The sequence below is a fragment of the Mirounga leonina genome, unplaced genomic scaffold (genome assembly GCF_011800145.1).
Source record: "Mirounga leonina isolate KUSES-001 unplaced genomic scaffold, KU_Mleo_1.0 Mir_168, whole genome shotgun sequence".
Classification (NCBI taxonomy): Eukaryota; Metazoa; Chordata; class Mammalia; order Carnivora; family Phocidae; genus Mirounga; species Mirounga leonina.
The window spans coordinates 39,507,238-39,523,154 of NW_023270426.1; the positions used below are offsets into that span (position 1 = coordinate 39,507,238).

Below are 15,917 nucleotides of genomic sequence, written 5' to 3' on the forward strand. Positions count from 1 at the left end.
AAGAATAGGTCAGTGATTTGTTAACTGCCTACATAGATCTAAAAAGAAAAAAAGATTATCATAGTTAATAACAGTGGGTTCAAATAAAAACTACAAGTTAGGTTATTTATTAATCTGATGGTACCAATATCACGTTCTTTGAATGAATAAACATCAGTAGCTCTTAAAATATGATAATTTTTGAAGACGACATGTTTATACTAATGAGATAGAGGGTCTGGACTTTCTTTTAATTTTTTACTGGGTCACTGTGTGATTCTTGAGAAAAATACTTGAACTTTTGCTTTAATTTTCAGATGATAATGGCCTTAGAAAATGAGGAATGGTTATAATAAAAAAGTCTCAAATATCACTAAAAAACTATTTTGTATTTTACCAAATTGAGATGTCTCATGATTTTAGAGCTTCCACCTAGTAGGAAGCATTCCTTTATTCTATTGTTTGGTGTAACAGAATTGCACTTTCTCATAATTACTTTCTAAATTGAGATTTTTGCTTATTATGTAATATCGTTATCTTGTTAAGTTTTTCAATTAGGCCATTTTTGATACAGTATAAAAGAGTTATGACTCTTTTTTGTTTGTTTTTTTGGGTTTTTTTTAAGATTTTATTTATTTATTTGTCACAGAGAGAGAAAGAGGGAGAGAGAGCACGAGCAGGGGGAGCGGCAGGTAGAGGTAGAGGGAGAATCAGGCTCCCCACTGAGCAAGGCGCCTGATGTGGGACTCAATCCCAAGACTCTGGGACCATGACCTAAGCCTAAGGCAGACGCTTAACCAACTGAGCCACCCAGGCATCCCAAGTTATGACTCTCTGAGCTCAAATCTTTGACAATTATTTATTAAGGAAAAAATAACTTTTTTTTCTGAAAAGCACCGATTACATCATATGGCTATATTATAAACAAGTCTAGTATCAGGTCTGGATAGAAATCCTGTTAACTGAGAGACTAATGTATGTTATGTAGCTCTACCATAGCAGGAAATCGACCTTAGAGAGGCTTGCTCTGGTTCTTTGGAAAACTGGCAAATGGGACCAGTGCCAGTTCAGAAAATATTCAACAAAGACCTTTAAAAAAAACAGAGTAAAGCACATAGCACGATTATAGTAGATTCCTTGAATTAAAAAACAAGAAGAAAGGGGCGCCTCGGTGGCTCAGTCATTAAGCGTCTGCCTTCGGCTCAGGTCATGATCTCAGGGTCCTGGGATCGAGCCCCACATCAGTCTCTCTGCTCAGCGGGATCCTGCTTCTCCCTCTCCCACTCCTCTTGCTTGTGTTCCCTCTCTCTGTGTGTCTCTGTCTGTCAAATAAATAAATAAGATCTTTAAAGAAAAAAAAAAGACAGGAAGAAAGCCATTTTTTCATGACCTTTAGAATGGAATGGGGAGGGGCAATCATTGAAGACCCTGCAATGACTCAAAGGTAGTTTTTTTGGAGAAAAAAAAGAACATTCTAAAAAGTTAGATAACTTTGAGGGATGGGAATAGGGGAATGACTTAGAAATCTCTTCCCCTTTCAGTGCCCTTTTTCCATGTAAATAGGCAGCTTTCCCGTAAAATAGGATAAATTTGTGGTTGAGGATATTTAGAAAATGCTTACAGGCTAGTGAAGTCAAGTTTAACAGTACTGAAGGAAAGTAAGTATTGGATTTGATTATACTTGAAAATCAGTTAAATAAAACTTTAGCATTTTTGATTAGAAGTTATATAGAACCTTGTTAACTGAATATGAAGACCCTTATAACTGAGATCATATACTAAACTTTTTTTTTTTTTTTAATGCTTCAGGATGAATTCCACTCACGGTTACGTTTTAATCGGAGAGGACTGGTTGCCATGGCAAATGCTGGTCCTCATGATAATGGCAGCCAATTTTTCTTTACACTGGGTCGAGCAGATGAACTCAACAATAAGCATACCATTTTTGGAAAGGTTTGTGTCCAGTTATCTTCAGCTTCTATGATACATATGACCAATATATCTAGGAGCTGCCCTCATAAAAATATTCCCTGGGATTTCATTTATTTTTTCTAAAACTGATGGAATATATTCCTTTTACAATGATCTATGAGGGACCACCTTAATTTTTTGTTTGTATGTTTCAAATAAGTCATTGATTATGACTTTAGAATTTTTTTTTCTAAAATCATACTAATGATATTAGCTACTGTGTCGCTCATCTGATATTGTTTTTATGTTTTCAGAAACCTAGGTATTATCTAGGTCACAACATTTAGTAGTTTAAAGTTTATTTTTGTCGATGATGAATTCCCTTAAATATAAAGTGGAAGTTGTGTTAATATTAAAACTTTTTACCTGAAATATTACTTTGAGTAGTACCTATTTAATCCTGCTCACATTTAACATCTTTCTTTAAAAGGGGATTCTGAAGGTTTTGTTTTTTCACTCTCCCTTCTAAAAAATATATTCCCACCGGTTTTAAGTCTCAGGCACGTTAGACATCTCCATGTACAGCTCCCTCTACTGGCTCAGTAGGAATGGTTTCCCCACAGTCTAGGCAAAACTGGACTTTGTGAGGATGAAAGGGAAAAAAACAAACAGCACAACTGGAAAACTGATATTATTTTAAAACTCCTGAGAAATGCTGAATGAAAGGACCCATGCTGAAAACATGCAATACAATATGGTTGTTTAAAACTTAACAACATAGGTTAAGAAATAGGTATATTTGAACCACTACGACACGGGTTGTCTGATGTTCATAGATTTTCCTTCCTATTATTTTTAAAAAATAAAAGCATATAATAAAGTGATATTTACACTGTCATTCTGCACCGCTTTTTACAATTGCTCATATGTACCTTTCACATTAGAGACACAGTATAGCATAGCATACTTTCTGAAAGCCCATCACGGTCAGTTCCGTAACTTCTTTGAATTTCAGTTTTCTTATCTAGAGAAGGAGGATAATGATAGTACCTGCTTTTAGGATGTTTGTGAGACTATAACAAGATAATGTCTGCAAAGCACTTACGTATGGTATTGTTATTTGCTTGTTCCATCCAATTCTAAAATCTGAATTTGTTTATTTTTGAATGAAAAGTTGTCATTCAGTACGAGGTTACTTGGCATTATATTTTCACTCTTAATAAAACCTGATGTTAAATATATATTGGAAGTTCTCTAAAACTGTTATTGAGGGATTGAACTCCCTTTCTGCTTTTTCCCCTGAAGATGATGTTGCTTTATTTGCATTATTTAATGCATAAGCTCCTATATAAAAATAAGAGATTTCCTTTTAATTATCGAAAAAATATTTTCAGAAGCCCTCCCTTATTTCCAAGAATGAACATAAGAGTTTACAGTTAAGTTTTCTTTTTTCTTTGATAGGTCACAGGGGATACAGTATATAACATGCTGCGGTTGACAGAAGTTGACATAGGTGAGGAAGAAAGACCACGTAATCCACACAGAATAAGAAGCTGTGAGGTAGGAGCATGACGTCTAAGATACAGCACTTAAATTATCATGTAAGAGAAGCGGGCTGTTAGTATTTTTCAACTACTGGATAAAGGCTTTATACTAAATTAACATCACAATTCAGACTTTATCTCTGTAATTTAAGCACAATTTCTGATTAAGAATTTTTTTTTTAAATTGAAGGTTTTGATTTCAAAGATGAGACTTTAGCTGATAATCCAATGTATGAAAACCTTGACTTATGAGGGAAAGTTAGAAGAATTAGGCTTATTTAGCTCAATGAAGTGCCTTCCTAGGTAACTTCAGAGTGACCCTTCATTGAGGAAATAAGGTCCTTAGAAGCATTTGATTTGGGGTTAAAACTCTGAGTTTGTCTTGCTTACTAGGTATTATGTTTTCTTGAGTATTTTTCCCTTTTGTAAAAGAAGGATAAAATACCTTTTACTTAATTGCACATAGGATTATCAGGAGAATCCAGTGAGACCATGTAAGTGGAAGTACTTTATGTAGTAAATATATCACTACACTTATAATAGTTATGTGAGCAAAAAATACAGATGTTAACATTAACGCAATTAAATACTGGTTTTAATTTCTTGTGAAATTTTTAAAAATGGAATAATGTTTTCAAAATATTTTTTCATAGGTTTTGTTTAATCCTTTTGATGACATCATTCCACGAGAAATAAAAAAGCCAAAAAAAGAGAAACCAGAGGAAGAAGTAAAGAAATTGAAGCCCAAAGGCACAAAGTAATCAGAAATAATAGAATAATAGAAATTCATTCATTTTGTTTCCTTTTGTAACAACTGTTTACTAGTGAGGGGGAGGCCAGTGTGGACCAGGAAGATATCTGAATTATGAGGGCTTTGTTTTTCTAAATATGCATTTCTCTTATTAAAATACTGTATGTAACTTAAGCTAAAGAAGTATTATGTCACATGTTTATATGAAATCTGTATTAATAAATATTTATGATCACTGTAGCAATTATTTATGTAAATGTGTTGTTAAGAATTTTTGTTTGTTTTTTTACTTGTTTTTTAATTATATGCTCTGTGTAAAAAACTTGGAAGGTCAAGTATGAAGGATATAATGACTGCATGGTTACATAATTTAACTTTTCACTCCTGTTTTGGAGTAAATAAGTTTCAGTATTTTGTGAGCAATATTTTTCACATTATTAGTTTTGTCTATTTTATTAAAATAGATATCAGAGAGTTAGATTTCAACTTCCTCTTTTAGTGAATTGTAGCATCCATATTAGTAATTTTAGTGTATTCATAGTTGTTAGATTCAGACAGTTCCAAATACAGTCCTTCCTGACTCCATTTATAAGAAGCAAAGTGTGTTCATATTTCTGAGCCTCAGTTTCCCCATCTTGTAAAATGGAGATTATAATTACAACATCTGGTTGTTAGGAAGAGAAAATGAGCAGGGGAATTTGAGAACACTCAGTAGCATAGGTATTCAATTACATTTGTTTCTTTCCATGACATCCAAAGTATAAGGAAGTTAAGCTGCTTTTATAAACTGTCAAATGGGAGCCACTTCAATAAGCAGTTGATGTCTTGTGGCAAAATAAATTCTTATATAGCGGAGTATTTGATATTCTATTTTTTGATTCATTTCTTTTGACTAATTTTATCTCTGGGTGAAAGGTCACAGTCACCATATTCAGATACAATATTTCATCACTATTATTTATCTTGACAACAGCCCAAAAGCTGGGTGTTTTTGTTTTTGTTTTTAATTCATAGCAAATATATTAGGGATGATGTGGTAGGCACTGATTGCATCTAGGTTTTGAAATAAAAAATTCCTCTTGTTGCCAAATCTTTTATTTTTTCAATATTTGAAAGAGTTTTAATAACTTATTATTTATCTTCCTTGAGATGTCTTTAGTTTGAAGGCTCATAGAAGACAAACAGTTTATTCTTCCCCATGGGCTATTTTTTTTGTTAAGTTTATTGCTTATATTTTTTTTGACAATGTTGTGTAACTTATCAATTTTAAAGTATTTTATGACATTTTTAAAGATTAATTACTTCCTATTTGTAGTGCTCTCAGGGCTATATATTTATTAGTTTTCCAGAAAACTCCATTTTGCTAACCAGTTTTTATAAATATAAAAGGCTTAATTATTTCTGTCATGCTTGACTTAATATATTTAATGGTAGTGCTCAGGATGGATCTTTGGTCATTTGTTTCATCTAATATACTAAATATCTGTGGTCAGAGGCCAGTGCCTTAACATTATGCTGAAAATACGGATCCTTAGTATATTTCTGCTGAATACTAAGTCATATTGTATATTCCTGAACAGTTAAAATGTGTTCTTCTTGTAAATTCTATTTTAGTGCCTTGACAATTCAGCATTTATAAGTTTTGTTTAATTTTCTCAATTTTCTTTCATTCTTATTTCCTTTTTTCTTTCCTTTTTTTAATAAGAAATTTTAGTTTACTTTCATTTGGAGAGGAAGCTGAAGAAGAAGAGGAGGAAGTAAATCGAGTTAGTCAGGTAAAACTCTAATCCCTTTGTTCTGAATTATAAAAGGTATTAGGGTCTGTATCTCACTCATTTTTGTATCTCCTGCTATATATATGGCACAGCATGTTTTTCATGGTACACAGTCAAGAAGTGTTCATTGAACTGATTTGTAAAATGATTTGTTGTCAGTAACATTTGCAACTCCTAAGATGATATGCTCTCTTGAAATTAGAGTTTTGTGGGGTTTCTTAACCTGGCTTTTTTTTATCAGTTAGAACTAGAGTTAAAAAATGATTTAACCTTGTAATTCAGATTTTAATTGCTATTTGTTTTAAGTGGTTTGCTAGATGATAATGATTATGATCATTATTATAATAAATAGTGACAGACCAAAGCTTTTATATTCATTTTAATATTATCTATCTATATTTATGAATGTCATTAATTCTCATCACAGCCCTTTAAGATAGGTATTATCATTATCCCAATTTTACCCCAAAATAAATTAAGGTATAGATAGGTTGTAGTTTGCTCAGTCACACAACCAGTAAATAGCTAGAGCTAGGATTTGAACCATGTAAGATACATGTATTTGAATTATATATTGCTTCCTGGTCTTCTACCCCACCAATGCTTACACTTGGCCTTTAAGTGTGGTTTTCCTGAATATCACTTTTGACACAATACTCATTGCGGAAACACCTATGCCTTGACAATATTAGAGCAGTGAATCTGTTAAATGTACTCCAAGAAAATCATCCTCATCCCTCAGATGATGAAGAAATGGAAATTTGTTTGGAGAGTGAAATGGGGGAAGGGGTGGGGGTGGGGGTAGCCTTTGATACAGGCAGTTTAGTGGGTTACAACAATAGTGGAGGGTCGAGGGACACCTGGATGGCTCAGTTGGTTAAGTGTCTGATTCTTGATTTTGGTTCAAGTCATGATCTCAGCATCGTGAGATCGAGTCCTACGTCGGAAGATTCTCTCTCCCTCTCCCTCTGCCCCACACCTCCTCCCTCTCTAAAAAATAATAGTGGAGGGTTGAAATGTTGAGTTTTTTAAAAAGTGGACAATTCCTGTTTTTACATCTGTTTATAAAGAAAATCATAAGGCCTTTAAATCACTCTTCTGTAAATAGATTACCTTTTTGCAGTGTTTAAAAAAAAACAAAGAAAGAAAATTTGTGAACGCAGAGACCTAAAGGGTTAGAAGTTTTGTTGTAGTAATTAGAACTCTAAACCTATTTCTGACCAACACTAACAATAGCACTGACTTAAAAGCACATTATTTTTACCCTTGTTTTTAATTCTTTATCCATGTGCTTCCCTCATCATAGAGGATGGTTTTGGTAGGCTAATGTTGGACATATAGTAAGCACACTACTTCTACCCATTGCATTAAGACTGAATTTGAAACGGACATGTGTAAAAAACGTTCCGGCCACAATTTTTTCTTGCTGTCTTCAGTATTCCAGATATTTGATACCATGGATTCTCAACTTCCACCTGTATACTAATATTCTGAACTCTAGGACACACGGACGAATATTATTTCTGGGCTCTTATCCCACATTCTTGATTTCCTTTAGGAAACCTCTCTACTTTAGATGTCAAAATTAAATTCATCTTTATATGAAAACCTCCGTTCCCTAGGCCTCATCAACATTATCAATCACTCTGGTACCTCGATATCTCAGAAGTTATCTTCTTTAGATGTCAGTGCACTAGTCTTGCCTTATTCATGATTCAAATTTCTGCCTTATTAAAATGAAAGATATACCGTATGTCATGATCCTGTGGGTATATTTGTAAATGGACAAAACCACAAATGTTAGAACTGGAAATTGCCAGGAGTCCCTTTCACTGATGTTTTCTAAAGATGTCAAGTCTCCTTACATACACATGCCTTCCCAACAACCCCCCCCCCACTCCTGTTTTTCCTTTTGCTTGGGGTAGGTTCTCCTTTATTTGGTTAATTTTTGTTTTTTCTTTAAGATCTAGCTCCACTATCAACTCTGGACTACCTCCACCTCCCTCCCCTACCCATCTCCCACTCAGGCTGAGTGTAACTTCTTTCCATGGTAATCTGTCTGTGGCTATCAAAGCATATGTTATACTGTACTGTACTGTAATTATTTTCCTCTCTGCTACCTGTGCTAAATATTTATTTTATGTAACCTCTATAACAGTCACGTGCTATAGATGTTATTATTCCTATTTAAGGGAAGAAATCAATAGGTTAAAGGTTAAATCACTGGTGCAAGACTGTGTAATTAGGAGATGGTACAATCAGAATTTTGGACTTAGATTTCTATAGCCATTTAAGTCTCTAATATGATTTTGAATGCTGCAGAAGCTGCTTCCTTCAAGCCCAAGCCATCGAGAAGGCTGGCGGGAAATTACACTGGTAGCACAGCATTCTGGGGTGGAAGGCAGCTCAGTGCAATTGGCCCCTTGCCCTTTCCTAACTCACACAGGGGCCTGGATATTAGGCTGAGCCGCCCTGAGGAGAGAACAAGGGTAGGAGAAAGGAGTTTTTCTATTAGTCTTTTCGTTGAATTAAATTTCTGGTCTAAAGTAAGTTTTATTCACCTTACTTTGAGGTTGACTTTACTAGGAAATTAGTTTGAATTTTTTCTGTTTGTAACAACAGTATATATTAAATGTTTAAAGCATATCTTCCTCTGCTGCTTACTATTATATAAAGTAAAACAAACAAAATGTTTAACTTACACTGACTGTGGTGAACTTGATAATCCTAAAGCACTCAGTGTTTGCTACAAGGTTGAAATGTGCAAGGATACCACTGCAGATAGTGTTGGCTTGCCCTTTATGTTGCTCTCGAACCTGAAAAACACTTCAAACTGTGGAAAGACTAAGTCAGTTCCTTCCTTTTTGCCAAGAAAATTGCAACCTACAGTCCATTGTCATGTGAACAGTATAAGCCTAGTATTGTGTCATCATATTGCTCTCATCTGACTCTGCGCTTTGTGATAAAATTATCAGATGTTTGTTTCTGACTCTCAAATCTGTATCTCTAGGCTGGCTTGCTTTTCTTTTCTCCGGCTGCCTACTGGCCATCTCTCTCTGTTTGAATATCTCACTAGTAACCCAAGTCCTGGCCAAGGCTTGATTCATTATCTTTGTTTCCCAGACTTTTCCCTGTTTTGTGACTTCTTTTTCTACTCCCTGGTATCAGTATCCTCTAGAGGAGAATTTTAGATTCTGACTTTTTTCTTATTCTTTCTCTGCAAAACCAATTTGTTGCACTGTTCTACCGATTTTTCATCCATGACATATCTCAAATTTTTTCCTTTTAATTTATTTTGCTACTACTCTCGTTCAGGCCTTCATTTCTAGCCTGGGCTGCTGCCCTAGTCTACAGACTGGTCTCCCATCTCCTTGCTCTTCCTTCCCTTCCACTCATTACCATTAGAACAGTCTTTCTGAAACCTCATTAAGATGTCACAGTTGCCCTCTGTTGACTATAGAAATAAGGCCGTGACCCCCTTTACCAAGTCTGCCCTCTAGTTTACTTCTTAAACCACTGAAAAATCAGGTCCAACACTGTTTTAAAAATTAAAAATTAAATCCCTACACCCTCCTCAGACCTACGGAATTAGAATCTCCAAGGGAGGGGCCTGGGAAGCTGTACTTTTAATGAATTCCGTGGAATTCTTATCAGGGAAATGTAGGGAACACTGTGTTAGCAGAGCTGAACTATTTGCTGGTCTACATATATGTTTTGTGTTTTCCTTTCTGTATGTCTTTGTTCATGTTCTTTTCCCTGCCTGAAGTGTCCTGTCCCATTCTGGATGTCAAAGTCATATTTATTTTCAACACCTAAAATACCATTTTTTCTAAATGTCTTCTCTTAGTCGTTCCTTTTTCTTATCTAACCTTTGCCTGTCTTGTGATACTTATATTTTCCTTTTAAAAACATCCATTTTGTTTTATTACACAAGAAACATTCAACTGTGTTCTCAATGTTTACTAAAACATTATACCCTTTTCTTTCTGCTTTATTAAGACAGTAGAGTCCTAGGCTGTGAGCTCTCTGATGGTAAACTGTGTCATCTTTGGGTGGCAGTGGGTTGGAACAGAAAGAGCATGAATTTGGGATCATACACATTCATATTGGCACTTCGCTTTCCACTGATACTCTGTGACTGGATAACAGTCTCTCTCAGCCTCAAGTTTCCTCTTTGTAACATGAAATAAGGATGTAGATAGTCATTATTTCGATACAATATGCAATCTCAGAAAATGTTTTTGAAAGTCAGATGTCTTAAGCAGTGTACTCTATGTTATAATTTATATTTGATTCTCAGAAAGCTAAAGAATATCAAACAATCTCTGATATGATTGTGATTATGATGCAGAAGCTGCTGCCCTCATGCTAAGGCAGTCCAGAGGGTTGGCAAAAAACTTCGCCAGCAGTTCAGCTTTCTGGGGTTAGAAGCCTTAACTCGGCCCAATTGCCTGAGTGCTCTTCCTGAGCACTCCCACTGGGTCCTGGATAGTAGCTTGAGCAGCTTGGAGAGCACTGGGGTACAACTGTATATCATGACCCCCCAACAACCCATTCTCCACATGTGAATGTGTCTTGGCACATTGTGCAGAATCTTCAGCTTATAGAATTCAGCTGTTTTGTCTGTTTATATAATGGAGTCATGAATAAGTTTAGCTTGAGAAAATAGAACAACGATAAAAAAAATCATTGAAGTTTATTGGCTTAGAGGAAAGGAAATTTCTCTAGAGGGCATGAGACAAATTCTAGAGTGAATCAAAATGGAAGTTTATTTTATTTATTTTCCTTTTGTACTGTATTTCAGACTTTGAGAATCCCTCCAATACATTTTACCTTTGGGGTAAAATGAAACCTTGGTAAGAAAAAGGAACACTAGCCTGAATATTGGGAAAGTATGACCAACAGATATATTTCTGAAAAGTTAGCCTTACTGTTTTTAAATGTGTGTAATAATTAGAACCAAAGTGAAGTAAGTGTCTTTTACAATGACTAAGAACAATTTTCAGTTTCAGTGCTTGCGTGAAATTAAATATTTCTAGAGGTCCTGAAAATAATTGTTTCATTATTCATTTGCTTATCAAGTTTCTTTTTTCAGTGACTCTACAGCGTGTTAAGCTTTATTCCAGAACCTGTCTAACATCACAAGTTAATAATTGGTAAAGTCTGAATTGGGGCTTTACTTTATGTGAAAGGAGAAATAAGATAGAGTCCCCTCTGGTTTATGGATTATCAGTGTGGGATTACAGACACTACTTCACCCCACTCATTTATTCATGACAAGGTACCTCTCCCACATGGGTTAGCTTTCCTTCATTATTTATTTCAGTATCTTTCTACTACCTGATAAAATCTCTTTTAGAATAATAGAGTTTTATAGCTCAAAGGGATGTAGTCCAACTTCCTTTCTTTATAGATGAGGAAACTGAGACTCTGGTTAAGTGACTTGCCAGACTGACTTCATTTCCTTTTTGATAGGATTGCATGATAGGAGGATGCCATAATAACATATTTTGAGTTTCGGAAAGCACATTGTCAGTCTCTCATGATATTCTTGTGGACAACATGAGGAAATGTGATCTGGGAGATAGTATAGTCAGATGGATTTATATCTGATTGAATACTTCTGCCCAAAGAGTGCTTTGTTGTCTACCTGTGCATGATTATTTGAGCTAGTAAGTTAAAATGTAATAGGAGTACATGTAAATTCTATACTTGAATTTAATGCAATCAGCTGAATAGGTATAAGACTTAATAGCCTGTAAGCCCTAGTTGAATTATTAAGAGTAAGGTCTCTGGGGGCGCCTGGGTGGCTCAGTTGATTAAGCGACTGCCTTCGGCTCAGGTCATGATCCTGGAGTCTCTGGATCGAGTCCCACATCGGGCTCCCTGCTCGGCAGGGAGCCTGCTTCTGCCTCTGACCCTCCCCCCTCTCATGTGCTCTCTCTCTCTCATTCTCTCTGTCTCAAATAAATAAATAAAATCTTAAAAAAAAAAAAGAAGAGTAAGGTCTCTGGAATAAGAAATTTAACATTCTTTGCATTTTGGGTGGTCACATTTTCAGCGTTTTGTTCAGTTCAGAACACATTTAAGAAGGATACTGACAAAGAAAGAGAGAAAGAAGGAAAGAAAGAGAGAGAAAGAGAAAGAAAGAAAAACTGACAAACTAGATGCATTCAGAGGAAGGGAGGATCATGAGGAGGATGGTGATAAAGCCAAGAACCACTGCACATGGAGAATGCTTGAGGAACTGGATATACTTTGGAGAAGTAAAAACTAAGTAAAAATATGATCCTAGGCTTCAGACATTTGAAAAGTTTTTATGGAAGATCCCTCCTTTCATTTAGCTTTCTTAAATGATAGTTGTATTCAAATGTCTGTACTGGTTTAAAGTTTACTCCTGAATCTTTGTGTATAATTTAAAAACAGATGTCAGAAAATATTTTTCAAGTGAAAGCTTACAATCAGACAAGCAGTTTCCATGAGGCAAGTTATACGGTAGGTTCATTATAAAAGTATCGCAATAGCTAGATTTAAACTAGCTGATTAAACTGTGCCACATTCACAGTGATACACATAGTATTTCTCTCACTGCCAGATATGCCAATATTTTTACTTCAAATCCCAAGATACAAAAAGGCTTTTTTCTCACTCAGAAAAAGTTATATTGATAGACAAATACACCACTTTTGAGAATAAAATAAGAATGTTTTGTCCTATCCTTGTTTACTCCAAGAAATTGAACTTCCCCAAAAGGTTGGGATCTCGGGGGTGGACACGGCATGAAGAGTGCCGCTAGGCTTTTTGCACAGAGGCTCTAAGGAGTGTTGAACAGTCTAATTTATAAACTGTTTTTGCCTCATTAAATGGTATTAAACTTGATCTTTCTAATTGTTTATATTTAAGTAATTTTAAAAAGATGTTAATATATTTATATTCATCTCATATTTCTGCTCTAACCAATTACCATAAATTTAGTGGCTTGAAGCAAAACAAATCTAATATGTTACAGTTCTGGAGGTCAGAAGTCCAAAACAGATTTCACTGGGCTACATATTGGGGTATTGGCAGGGCTGCATTCCTTCTGGAGCCTCTGGGGAGAATCTCTTCCCTTAACTCTTCCAACTTCTAGAGCCCATTTGCATTCCTTGGCTTGTGGCCCCTTCCTCCATCTTCAAAGCTAACAATAGCCCATAGCATCTTTCTCCTGCTTTATCATTATGAAACAGACTCTCCTGCCTCCCTCTTTCACTTGTAAGGACTTTTGTGATTACATTGGATATACCCTGACAATCCAGGATAGTCTCCTCATCTCAGAATCCTTAATTTATCTGCAAAGTCCCTTTTGCCATGTAAGGTAACATATTCACAGGTTTTGAGGACTAGGACGTGGACATCTTTAGGGGGCCATTATTATACCTACCAGTCTCTTTGTATTTAAACTAAGCTCTGTGTAGTATACACCATAACAGAAATTGTTTGTAGTTCATTTTGAGTTCTAGAAGGTAGAAGTAGGATTGGTTGGATGGTTGGAAATTACACATAGACTTTTTTTCCCAATTACAGAGAGAACTGTCCAACAATAGAAAACATTTGAAAAGGAGTGGTTTGTGTGTGTATCTGAGGAAAAGCTCCTTTCAGGCGTTGAAACGCTGGCTGACTAGTCAGCAGTGATGTCAAGGAGATTCCTGCATTGGGTGGGAGACTAGATTAAGTGGCCTATCAGATCTTTTTTAACTATTAAGTTTTTCTGTCTGTGCTAAAGGTCAAAGAATGTAATAGGGCTCTTCAGAGAAACAGAATACATGTATACATGTAATTCTGTGCAATATAGCCAGTATGTTTGAAAAACAATTGTGTGCATTTATTTTAAATTACTCTTGTGAACTATCTTCTAAGTTTTACTATCTGCATCAAAGAATTAGTTTAGCTGTATGTAAATCATACCAAAGATTTAGTGTTTGGAAATAGTAATCAATAAACTTATTTTGAAGAATTTATCACTTTTTGGAAGAAAAGGTATTTTTAAAAACAGTATTTTCAATCAGTGTGAGAGTTAGCTTCTTATTTATAAGCTTTAATTTATATTGAAAATTTCAGGAACATGTATCTTTTGCTAGCCATATTTTACCAGTACTAGATTTTATGTAAACGTGTTATCTTGTCCTTTTGGAAAACTTATTTCTTCCTCACTTATGATTATATCCTACATTTTTTCCTAGAGCATGAAGGGAAAAAGCAAAAGTAGTCATGACTTGCTTAAGGATGATCCCCATCTCAGTTCTGTTCCAGCCGTTGGAAGGTTAGTATGCTACAAGTGTGATCCTTAATTATTTTCTGGCTCAGATATTTTCTTGCTGCCTTTGTGAGAAAATGGTCAGTTCTCTCTCTCTTTTTTTTTTAAAGATTTATTTATTTGAGTGAGAGCACGCACTGCAGGGGTTGGGAGTGTTAGAGGGAGAGGGCAAGAGAACCTCAAGCGGACTCCCCACTGAGTGCAGAGCCCAGCATGGGGCTCAGTCTCACATCCCTGAGATCACGACCTGAGCAGAAATCTGGCCCCTTTCATTTCATCTTGCTATCTATTTCTGTTGAAATAATTAAATTTAAATTTAATTGCTAAGCTTAAATCTTGGGATAGTTTGAATAGGAAACGGTTTGCTTTAAAAGTTTAATGTTTAATTCAAAGTTACTTTGTTAGCTTTTTCCTTAAAGCATTTTTGTCCAGTTGGTATGATAGGTAAACAAGGCAGAGTTGAAAGGTTTTGTGAAGTCACCACATTTTAGACCAATCCATTGAGTAGTTATTTCTTATATATTTTAGTAGTTAACAGAAAATGTCTATCTCTGTTTCTCTTGGAGAAGGGAAGATGTCTTACTGTTAAATACAATTGCACATGATATATTGGGCCAGTGTCTCAAAGGGAGATTAAAATGCTATTGCACTGAGTTTAGCTTGTTTTAAAAAATTCTATTTAAAAAAAGTCTTTTCTTAATATCCTTGTATTTGAAGGATTTGTTTTTTTCAGCCAGAGTACATCAAGCCAGTGGAAGAAATTGTTTACTGTAGTCCTTTGTTCATAAAAACAGCACCATTGGTGGTTGTTTGCTTTTTTCTTTTAATTCTAGTGAATTCATATGTGTGCTCATGGAGCATACTTCTTACTCTATTTGTAAAAATGACTCTTTTGTAGAATGTTTCTATTCTACAATTCCATTCTGAAATTCCTATGTTGAAATAGGTTTTGAACTGTTAATCCTAGCAAAATATTCTAAATTTTGAATAATCCTAAAATTTGCATAATTTTAGTAGTTTCACTTTGAAGCTAAAATTTTCTTGTTTCATTCTTTTTGTAGTGAAAAAGGTGATGCAGTAGGAGATTCAGCTAAAGTAAGTATTAATTTTAATATATAGTTTGAACAACTAATAGAAAATGTTTATAAAATCTTAATTTTTTTCCTTAAATGGTAGTGTATGTTACTTTTATAATTATATATTTAAAATTTTGAAAAAACTTAAGGAGGATTCTGAGAAGTAATTGGTATGACTGAGATTATAGGAAGAAATCTCAGCTTCTCCACCTCCTCCTCATTCTACTTGAATTAATCTCTGGTTGCAGTCAGTATGCTGGCCAACTGCCTGCAGAAGCCACATTTCCCACTGGGAAAGAATAGGAATGTAGATGGACACAATATCCTGGGTGATACAGAAGGAATACAGCCCGTGTTGCACAGAAGGGCTGTGGGTTAAGTGAGCAAACACCCCTTATTTGGGTATCCCATACTTACATAGTTGGCCTAGAGCAGACCCCAGGAGTATTCCCACCTGGAACAGATTCTTCAAGCCCTTACTAATTCAAGACAAGACAAAACAAAACAAAAAACAAAACTGGCCTAGAACGCAATGAGGAGAGTCTCGGATGGATCTCTGGGGGTTTAAGGGGAAATGGGATGCCTGGC

General features: G+C 35.2%; 1 protein-coding gene across 1 annotated transcript in view; it reads left to right on the plus strand.

Annotated features, from left to right (window-relative positions):
• The window catches only part of CWC27 (CWC27 spliceosome associated cyclophilin), a 199,771-nt gene that overhangs the window by 16,791 nt on the left and 167,063 nt on the right, over window positions 1-15,917 (plus strand). Inside the window, exons 4-9 of the mRNA XM_035014517.1 lie at window positions 1,789-1,932; window positions 3,352-3,450; window positions 4,088-4,191; window positions 5,891-5,960; window positions 14,180-14,259; window positions 15,315-15,348. Coding sequence (XP_034870408.1) covers window positions 1,789-1,932; window positions 3,352-3,450; window positions 4,088-4,191; window positions 5,891-5,960; window positions 14,180-14,259; window positions 15,315-15,348 — 531 coding nt within the window. The remainder of the gene's footprint in view (window positions 1-1,788; window positions 1,933-3,351; window positions 3,451-4,087; window positions 4,192-5,890; window positions 5,961-14,179; window positions 14,260-15,314; window positions 15,349-15,917) is intronic.